An 11,457-nucleotide genomic window follows, 5' to 3' on the forward strand; every position below is an offset into this window, starting at 1 on the left:
AGTCATTGAAAATAATTGCCCTGCAACATTTGATATGACTAAAATGTGTAACCATATTCTAAAAATAACCTCACTGCAACCTTCTGGGAACAATAATTTATTGTTGCAAAGAATAATGTTTTTGGTTCTTAAAAAAAGTAAACATACGGGAAGAAAATACTAACTTGGACACTTGCTCAGCAATTTCATCTCTTTCTTTCTTTGTGTGTGTGTGTGTGTGTGTGTGTGTGTGTGTGTGTGTGTGTGTGTGTGTGTGTGTGTGTGTGTGTGTGTGTGTGTGTGTGTGTGTGTGTGTGTGTGTGTGTGTGTGTGTGTGTGTGTGTGTGTGTGTGTGTGTGTGTGTGTTTTACGAGGACACAAATGTGTATAATGACATGGGTATTACAAACATTTCCTGTGTCCTCGTTAACCAAATGGCTTTAAAAACATACCAGTGTTAAAATTAAACAAATGACAAATGTTTTCTGTGATGGGTAGGTTTAGGGGTAGGGTTATAAAATCATTACACCTATGGAGAATCTTAGTAAACATTCAAGTGTGTGTGTGAGTGTGAGTGAGAGAGAGACCATATTATGAGAAGGAAAACCTACTTTAAATATAAATGTAAAAACCTTTCTTTTTTTTAAATGATATTGCTAGTTGATTAGCAGTTTTGCATACAATGTTTAACACCTTGATTTTATGCTAATGAAAGTACATTTAGTCATTAAAATAAGACGGCTAATTCATTTTGATCCATTTATTTCACATAGTTTTAAAATGTACAATCCTTACATTACACAAAACACTGAAGATGTCATAGATACAAAAATATTAATACATCCCATTCAACCATAATCTAGCCTACCCCATACCCAAACATTAATTGTGATATATTGTGATATATCCTGTTCACAGATTTCGAATCTCAGTGATTTCAGCACAATGACAACTTTTCGATATGTTCTCAATGCTACACAAAACAGCTGGACTAAAAAATAAAATAAAACATTCAAGCTTTTTTTCAAATGTAAAATAATACACAAATCTTCAAAAATTGTGGCATTTGACAGCAACACAATAGTTTTCTGAACTACTTTAACCTTCCAAAAGTGTCCTTTGTCAATTGATCAAACCTCACAAATAATATTAACCAATTACCTTATAGATTAAATCAGTCGGTTGGAACTAATTCTAGCTTTTGATTTATCTGAACATCACATTCACTTGTAAGTTTTGAATGTGAAACTTTTCTCATTTGGACAACTTTTGGCAACGTTTCTTCACATGAATCTTTAGATTAGGTAAGTGGGTGAAACTCTTCCCGCATGAAGAGCACTGGTGTGGCTTCTCTCCAGTATGAACTCTCTCATGAGATTTTAAGTAAGAAGAGGTAGAGAAACTCTTTCCACAGTGTGAGCACTTGTGTAGTTTCTCTCCTGTATGAACTCTCCGGTGTATTTTTAAGGCACTGGACGTAGTGTAGGTCTTTCCACAGTCAAAGCACATATGAGGACTCACACCAGTGTGAATTCGCTCATGCTCTTTTAACTTTTGCAGATATCTAAAACTCTTTTCACATATGGAACAAAAATGAGGCTTAACAGCAACATGAGTTTGAAGGTGCCTTTGTAAGTATGATGCTAAAGTAAATGTTTTATCACACTGATCACAGCTAAACGATTTCACTCCAGAGTGAGAGCGCAGATGATTTTTGAGAACTCTTTTGTGAGTGAAACTCTTTCCACAATGAGTGCATGAGAACGGTTTTTCTCCAGTGTGAATTTTCATGTGCATATTTAATGATGCTTTGTCAATGAAACTTGTTCCACACTGAGTGCATGTAAATGGTTTTTCTCCAGTGTGAATTCTCATGTGTCTCTTAAGGTCTGGTTCATATACATAACTCTGTCCACACTGACTGCATGTGAACGGCCTTTCTCCCGTATGAACTCTCATATGTATATCCAACTTTCCTTTATCTGTAAAATCCTTTCCACACTGAGTGCATGTGAACAGTCTCTCTCCAGTGTGAATTCTCATGTGTCTCTTCAGGTCTGGTTTATGTGAGTAACTCTTTCCACACTCAGTGCAGGTAAACGATCCTTTGACTCCAGATTTTCCAGCTTTTTTGTGTGTTAATTTCTTTTTAGTCTGTGACATTACTCTTTTTCCATCTGCAATTACAAAATGATTTTTAATGGTTGTTAAAACTGTATTCACAAAAGGTTTTACTGAATGAGGCTCGATTGAGCAAAAATCTCTCTTGTATCTAGATGTTTAGTTATATGTCAATTTTCTTCTTAATGTTCCTCATCAGTCATTAAAGAGAATGAAGGAAAACACCAACCTGTTTGTTCCTTTGTAACTTCATTTCTCATTCTGCAGCGTTCTTTCTCAAACTCCATCTTTGCAATAGTATGATGTTTCTCCTGGAAAAATTCCCCCTGCTCGCTGCTTCTTCTCCTGTGGGAAAATGGGAATATTCCCAGCATTTAAACTCTCATGAACGGCTGTGGGAGCGGCTTCACTGACTGAAGGTGTGAATTGTGGTCACTGTTGCTCATTTAGCAGATGATTGTCACACTTACAATCTGTGAGCCTAGAGTTGTTTACACACTTCAGCCCACCGCTTGATGTCCCTCTATCTCTTTGTTTGTTAACATCTGTTTTTCTTTATTTGCATATAAAATATGTAGAAGCTAAAAGAATATTGATGAGGGTGAACTGCTGTAATCAGACATTGATTGAACTAGTGAATGTGCAAACCCACAAAGTCAAAATATTTCACAATATTAAAAATGGCCTAAAATATATTTACATTTATATATATATATATATATATATATATATATATATATATATATATATATATATATATATATATATATATATATATATATATATATATATATATATATATACTTTTTTTATTTATTTTTTCTACAAATACATTTGTTGGTCATTTTTGAAAAGTATATTTGTGATGAACTGGTTTAATGGCAGAGCCCAGTTTATGGATTCGAGCAGTTAAGGGCAGAGGTCAGTTTATGGCCGAGCCTTTCTCAAAAGTGGACAAGTTTGTTAGATTTTGATTGGATCTTGGTGGACTAACACAAACTGTACTATGCCATCAGATAACGATGCTAGAACAACAGCCAGACCCATTTGAGAGGACAAGAAGAAGACCTCTGGTAACAAGCCCATAAAGAACATGACTTCTCATTTGGGTTGTAACGATATATCGTTAAACAATATGATTCGTGATATAGAGTTGTTTTATCCAAGGCTCAACTTGCTGTAGTAGGCCTATTTATATAAGGTACAACTCACCCAAACAAAAATTTACAAATGTAGACTACCACAAATGTAAACTCTGTTATCATGTACTCACACTGAAAAAATAAAACCCTTGGATCAACTTAAAAAAATTGAAGTAATCGATCACACGAAATATTTTACATTGACTCAAGTAAATAATTTAATTTAGTTTAATTTGAAAAGTTTAAATCCATGCAACCACTTTTTAAAGGTTGATCAAACTAATTATTTTAGATTGGAACAAACTAATTATTTTAAATTGGATCAAACTAACAAATCATTACTTTGTGTTGGGATAAACTAATTATTTAAATTAAAACAAAGTAATATTTATAGGCCAAAGTAAATTAATTATTTTAGGTTGTCTCAAATTAAGATGTCATTATTTAAAATGTATAATCAAAAAAAAAAAAAGCTTTTAAAACATTTTGATCAATGACTATCATAACACTTTCCTTTAGAACACATTTATATTTATTGTTCAATGAACATGTTCACATGTATGAAGAACAGTCTGCTCCACACAAAAATACAAATTTGTTACAAATAATCAAATCACCACTTGATGACATCACATTAGTAGTAATATTAAATTAGGAATGTTTGTCCTGACAAGACAGTTCACCATAAAACATCCTAAAATACAATTAAAATATTAAGATACAAATGTATTTCATGTCCATAAATGTATATGATGATGAACAGTCTCTTTCAGCTGAACACCAGAGACAAATCCTGGAACTGCTCCTCAGACAGTGAACAGTGAACACTGCATCAGTTTCTGATACAGAGCTGTAAGCTCTACATTTAAAGGGTTAGTTTACCCAAAAATAAAAATTCTGTCATTAATCACTTATCCTCATGTTGTTCGACACTCGTGAGACCTCTGTTCATCTTCGGAACACAATTGAAGATATTTTAGTTGAAATCCGATGGCTCAGACAGGCCTTTAATGACACCAATGTCATTTCTCTCTCTTAAGACCCATAAAGAGTTCTGATTGGGCCAGCGCTTCCCGTGATGTGATTGGACAGCAGCTTAGCGCACTTTGCAAGGAAAGGTCCCGCCTCTTACCATAACGGGGCGATGCAAGCGCTGAATGCGCGCTCTTCTCCACGTAGGAGAGCAACGAGACCACGCCCCCTATTTTGTGTGTTCTTGTGGGCGGAGGGTTAGTCAACAAACGGTTCTAGTGACGTCATCACAGCAGGAAGTGCAGCGGTGTAGTCCAAACCGGCCGTTCGCTGTAGGCTTTGAAAGGGAACTTCTGTTAAATAAAATATCTCGCTTGGCATTGAACTTTGAGCTTTATAATTTTACAGGTATTATTTATGCTCTAACAGCAACATTTCACACTAACTAAAGTTTGAAAGATAGAATTGCGAAGAACGGGACCTTTAATGACAGAATATTCGTTTTTGGGCGAACTAAACCTTTAAATATAACCTATTTGTATGCAATATAGCAAGCAGGTTCCGGACCTCTGATCCTTCAATGACAATTTTAATGTCTTTTGGTGGATGAAGAGGATCCTCTTTCCCAGTGATAAAGATCGCCATGGTTGTTTGCTCCAGTTCTTCAATCTCATTTTCCTGCATAAAAAAGAAAGAGAAAATAAGTACATTATAGTTTCAGAACTCTCCCATTTTCAGCTCTTACACACTCTAAACTGAACTTGAATAGGCGCGTGACGAGTGAGAGCAAAGCGAGGCCGGTAAGTAATTGGATGATCAGTGCCAACTGCACGTCACACTGGTCTCAGAGCTTTCACAGAGGAGTGAAGGGAGAATAAAAGGAGGAGCGACGACAGTGAAGGAAGAGAGAGGACCAGGCATGGATTTTACATTGCATATAGGTGTTAAGTCATTTGCAAATGGATTCCTTTGGACACACTTATTTTGACAGTGTTCCAGGGAAGACAAGGAAAAAAAAGATTGTTTTGGTACGTCTGGACATGGTCTAAGTGTTCACAGCTCAAAATTCAGCATCAAAGATTTCTCATAAATAGTGTTAAAATCTCATCTTGTGAGCTGAGTTTCTCATCACACCCCTATTTATTAAAAGTGGCTAGGAAAACCTAGACTATGACCATGTTAGTCTGTAGGTGTTATTTGTGTGAGCAAGTGAGAGAGATGCCCTTACCTGGTATTCTTTGAAAAGGTGCGCAAAAGGTTCGCCGAGGTAGATCAGAGATTTGAGGATGCATTCTCTTCTGATGGTGATGTCTGCAGTCTGAGTAAGAACAATAACTATGAATTAAAATTAAACAATTACAAAAAAAAAAAAAAAAAAAAAAAACACTATTCAGCCATGGATCCCACTGATTATCAAATTCATAGATACCTCATCTAAAACCTGCAATGTCCTGGTGGACTCCTCCCTTGCTCCTGATGACCTCCAACAGTTTGGTGGAGTGCTTGTCCAACTGCACCAAGAACTTGTAATCCAACTTGTCACCAAAGGAACTGTTGTAATTCGCATGAACTTAAATTGATCTTAAAAGTAGAGCATACAGAAATAAGTTTAGAAGATGGTGAACACAAAACAGAATCCCCAGCACAACCGTACTAAATTACAACAACAACAACTCATTAGTGAATCAACAGTTAGGTCTAAAAATGTGGAATGCCAGGGTATGGCAAATGCCATACGTAAACGAGTAGTCGTGTGCCCAGTCTATTCTCTGCTATATGCCGACCTAAAACATTCACTTTCATAAAATCATCATCAAAGCAGTCCATATGTGACATCAGTTAGTTAATTCGAATCTCGAAGCATCGAAAATACATTTTGGTCCAAGTATCACAAAAACTATGACTTTCAATCTACGATGTGTTCCTCAAAAAAAGATTAAAATGGTTCATGAATCAGTGAATTAATCAATGATTCGGATCGCCAATGTCACGTGATTTCAGCAGTTCGGATCGCGTGTCGAACTCCCAAACTGCTGAAATCACGTGACATTGGCGATCCGAATCATCGATCAATTCACTGATTCACGAACCGTTTTAATCTTTTTTTAGGAACACGAAAGAGAAGACAATGCTGAATAAAGTCTTTTTGATATTTTTGGACCAAAATGTATTTTCGATGCTTCAAGAGAATCTAATCAACCAACTGATGTCACATATGGACTACTTTGATTATGTTTTTATTAGCTTTCTGGAAATGGACAGTAAAGTGGGCATTGACTGCATATGCTCTGGGACTAAAATATAAAATATCTTAAACTGTGTGTGAAGATGGAGGTCTTAAAAGTAAGGAACGACATTAGGGTGAGGAGTTAATGACATTAATTTCATTTTTGGGTGAACTAACCCTTTAAGAGCTGGAATAGAGTGTGGCCCCTTTAAGAGCTGCGAGTTTCACTATTGAACTGCCGGTATTTTGTGTGTGTGTGGAACTGTGCCGCGATTCACGCAAACTGTGAGAAACACAGACTCGGGAGCACTCTTTTTCAGAAAAGTAACCTGCTTATTCGTTTTAGCCGATTGTAATGTATTTAGTTCAATACTGTAAGCAGTGATGGTGTTAATGATTTACCTCAGATATATGAGCAAGCGCTTCAGCGCGCTCGGACTGCAGAGAATGTGCTCAGCGAAAAAACACACTTTTCTTTTGAACTGGAGTCTAATGAAAGTTAAGCAGAAAATATTGTAGCTTATATAGGCTATAACTGCACTTGTTTCGAGAAATGTTATTGTTAACTCTTTCCCTTGACACGGTCAATGCCCCCACAAAATGAATTTAGATAGTTTGCATGCATTTAGGTTATTACTCACCCGCCCAATGAGGGGCTAAAATAACCGAACGTTATAGTTTGAATGAAGATTACGAACATTTCGAGTGCTATCTTAAAAGTTAATTTACACGCTATCAAGCGTTAGCGCTGAAATTACGGCCAGACTCAAGTCCCGTCAGATATACTTGAGGTAAAAACGTTAACGGTAGACAAAGTTTCTCTTACCTTATCAATGTTCCTCGTAGTTCTGTCTCGGAGCCTGGCTGGATGGGTCTGACGTCCGTTGAAATGTAACGTTATCGTCACGGCCACTGCTCAAGTTCGTGCTGTGTTCTTCTCAGACAGTTCTCAGACTTTTTTTTTTTTTTTTTTTTTGAACCACAGAGAGCGGGATCTGCAAGTCAACAATGCGCATGTGCAAATCCTGCTTAATCTAAAAAAAATGCTCTGATCAAATTAATAAATTCAGTTTAATGTCCCGCTGCCCATTTAGATTCTATCAATGTAAAAAAATGGATTGAACCATAAATCTAAGCTAAAATGTTTACTTGACATGAAAAAATTAAAAAAATTAAGCTATTTCAATGAGAAAATACACATTAAACGAACAACACTAAAGTTATACTTTTTTCAGTGCACCATCATGTCGTTTTTCGTTTAACTTCCAAACACAAATGAAGATATTCTTTATGAAACCTGAGGGATTTCTGTCCCTCTGTCCATTTAAAGTCCATTATTCATCTCAAACTTAAAAGATCCAAATAGATATTTACTACTTAAAATGTAAAGATAATAAACACTCAATCAGAACAATTACAAGAAAAATAGCATCAATAAAATTAACAATACCGGTATGTAAAAATATACAAAAGTTAGATCTCACAAAAAACCCGTGCACCTTTGTAAATAACACACATGTATATGCATATCAAAAAAAATAATAAATCACATTCATCCAATAATTTGGTATGAATACAAAAATCTGTTTTTCTTCCAGTTTTTTTTTTTTTTTTTTTTTTTTTGTAAAAACAAGTCCAGTCCTGTTGCGTGAAAGCGCAAGACAAATATAATGGAAAAAATATCCTTTAAACTCGATCCAGGAAAATTTGAATAACTCAGACTTAAGTGGTAGGGAAAAACATTAAGAAATGTGTGAGTGAAGAGCCCACCTCAAATTTGAAGAAATATAGTTCTTCTTATTTCAGAGGGAAAGAACAATATTAAGCATTATCATCTCGTTACAGCAATAACTCAAATAAAATTACATGACATTCACATAAAATGATAAAATTCATATCAAACAAGCATTTGTCTCACACTTCATACAAATAAAACATTAACACACACAATCCTTGTTTAGTGATGCCTTTTATCAAATATTTTGTCACACAAAAAAAAATAAAGATGTTCAGACACATTACCCACACAGCTGGAGCTCTGCTCTAGCTCTTCTTGAAATGGAGAATTCATTTATTATTCATTTATCCCCCTGCCCAAAAGCACGTTCTAGAAAGAGCAGGCTTAAAGGGGCAGTATTCTATTTTCACATGCATGACTAAACCAAGTGGAAAAACTCAAAAATAATTAAAAACACATACAAAAAAAACTTTTATTTTCATTTCTTTCTTTCAGAAATATTTTTCTTCTTGTTTGTTATCAAATAAATTACGCATTTTCTGTTCTGTGTTCTTGGAATTGTTTATTTCAAGTCACGTGAGATTTAGAATTCAATCTCTGAGTTGGATTGATACATTTACAAGTTGTCAGATTTAGATTTATCTTTGTAAATAGTAAAATAAATGTACTCAGTCTGATAGGATCTATTTAAGAGTTGTTTCGTGAACCACAACAACTCAATAAGCTGATGTAGTGGAAATGAAAACGAATGTCACCATCTAGAGGAAAATCTGATGCACTGACAATCTATTATCAGAACTTCTTATAGAAACCCATGTGAGTTAGCCTAGAAATCTAGACACACTAGCAGCATAGAAATTTAGCGGCAGCAAATCTACAAAAAACCTGTGCATTTGCCATGTCATTTTGAATGGCAGTGTTTTGAAATGGCTAACATGTGACTTTATGTTAGATTGTTGTGTCTTGTGCAGAAAACCGTGTTCAGTGCATTTAAAAAGAGCCATTTTTTAATTGAAAATGTGTGTAAAGCAGAAAATGTGTTTAGAATTTGGGAGACTTGAGTAAAGGTTTTGCTCTCTGCGTGTCAGTTTAAATAATTGTACTGTGCATGTCATTTTATTGTGTTAGCAATGGGAAAAAATTGTAATTGTGTTTGACTTTTGTCACCTGTGCTCACCATTATGCAGCACGGGTGCATCACAATGAAAATGTATTGGCAAGTTGTGTCTAAACAGGTAAAAAGTGCTTATGGTTTTGCCAAAAGAGTGATTGATTCAATCAGTTGGTTCAGGCAAATGAGCATTTGGTTCTGAAAATGCAACACATTCTCACACCCAACTCGTCACATATGGACGCTTGACCAGGACCCCTTGTCGTCACTTTTCAACGAACTGGGCGTACCTTTATCGTCAATTTTCGACGCGCTGGGGGCTCCATTCATTTCAATGAGAAACCTTTGGCGTCATACACAGACGCATTTAATAGGCCCTTTTCACGTGACGTCAAGCAACTTCCGTTCTAACTCAGCGCCGGGTATAGTTACTTCCGCCGGCCGGCATAGTTGAACGCGATGGAGTTTACACAGTCCCTTCTACATCTGCCAGACATACGTTTAGATGATGTACAGCGACTTTCAGACAAATTTTCGCTTACAACACGGTCTAAACTTGATAAAGGATACAAATTCTACATTGAACAGTACCTCCCTTACGAAACAAAAATATATTGCAATATACTAGAATTTATATTGCAATACATTAGAAAATATATTTCAATGTATCAGAAACTTCCTCATATATTTAAAAATATATAGCAATATATGGATGGACAACCTATTGCTATATATTGATTCATATATTAAAATACATTGATATACAAACAAACTGAATTATTTCATGTATGTTTATTGAAACAAAGTATTTTTTGTGAGTTAAGCAAGCTCCTGCATATGTTTACAGAGGTTGATTAACAATAGCCCAAATCAGATGGTCCATGACATTCAATATATTTTCTATATTTAGAAAATATGATGGTGCATGACATTCAATATATTTTCTATATTTAGAAAATATTTCTATTAGGGCCGGGACTTTAACGCGTTAATTAAGATTAATTAATTACGTGACTTTAACGCGTTAATTACGTGACTTTAACGCGTTAATTAATTACGCAAAAAAAAAAAAAATTTTTTTTACCACACTTATTTTTGCACCGCGGAACGTTTTTCAATGAATGAGTTTCGACGGACCAATTATACTGGAACACCAACTAGCGCTCCGGAGTCACGACAACAACGAACCATGTGAACATGAACGATATGGAACAAGCTGATGAGACCGCTTTGCTTGGCCCCGTGGATGGGAAATTTTGTTTTAAAAAACGAAAGAATGGAAGCGTCGTCAAGAGCATGGTAGTGTGCAAGCTGTACAACAAGGAATTCGCGTATCACCGCAGCACATTGAGCCTCAAATATCACAAAAATGCTTTTGCTAAACTGGCAAACATGCACTGCTGCTGGACTGAAATAAATAAACAATATTTTGTTGATTAAGCTTATGTATTCAGTCATTATTCAATGGTATACTAAAAATACATGTGAAAATTACTTCTCATTGTTCTCAGGTCAAATATTTTTATGCAATTAAAATGCGATTAATTAATTACAAAGCCTCTAATTAATTAGATTAAGTTTTTTAATCGAGTCGCGGCCCTAATTTCTATATTATATTTTAATCTGTTATATTTTAAAATATATGACAGACAGTGTACATTAGATTATTTCATATTTACCATGTATACAATATATATGATAATTATATACTATGTAATATAAATCAATATATTTAAGACATATGTTCCCATATAAATCTGATTATATTATCCAGTACATTGAGGTATATTATCTCATATATTTTTACATATATATTTACATATATATACAATGACTCTTCCAATATATAATTTCATATATTGTAGGATATATTTCAATATACATAGCAATATATTGAATAGTATAATGATATGTATTTAATCAATATATGAAAACGGCAATAATTGCAGTATTGTCCCATATATTGCAATATATGACTTGCATATATAATATATTATTATATAATATATCATATGATATATTACCATGTAAATTTCACAATATATGGAGACACATGAAATATATTGTCAACTAATATATTGAGAAATATATTGTCAACTAATATATTGAGAAATATATTTTTGTTGCGTAAGGGCTGTTTGATTATAAAGGTAAGAATATTTGTTTA

The 11,457-nt window shown here is 34.6% G+C and overlaps 1 protein-coding gene across 2 annotated transcripts; it reads right to left on the bottom strand.

Moving 5' to 3' along the window:
• Positions 1-854: 854 nt before the first annotated feature.
• LOC137088862 (oocyte zinc finger protein XlCOF6-like) lies at positions 855-8,477 on the bottom strand. 2 transcript variants are annotated; one of them, XM_067452217.1, is made up of 3 exons: positions 8,464-8,477; positions 2,330-2,445; positions 855-2,156 (listed from the first exon to the last, which is right to left on the bottom strand). In XM_067452217.1, the coding sequence occupies exons 2-3, from the start codon at positions 2,385-2,387 to the stop codon at positions 1,234-1,236; spliced, it is 981 nt and encodes a 326-aa protein (XP_067308318.1). In that variant the 5' UTR covers positions 2,388-2,445; positions 8,464-8,477; the 3' UTR covers positions 855-1,233. The 2 variants fall into 2 exon arrangements, with proteins under 2 accessions (XP_067308318.1, XP_067308317.1); XM_067452216.1 differs by lacking the exon at positions 8,464-8,477 and having other exon boundaries at positions 2,330-2,586.
• Positions 8,478-11,457: the final 2,980 nt, after the last annotated feature.

The sequence above is a fragment of the Pseudorasbora parva genome, chromosome 9 (genome assembly GCF_024679245.1).
Source record: "Pseudorasbora parva isolate DD20220531a chromosome 9, ASM2467924v1, whole genome shotgun sequence".
Lineage (NCBI taxonomy): Eukaryota > Metazoa > Chordata > Actinopteri > Cypriniformes > Gobionidae > Pseudorasbora > Pseudorasbora parva.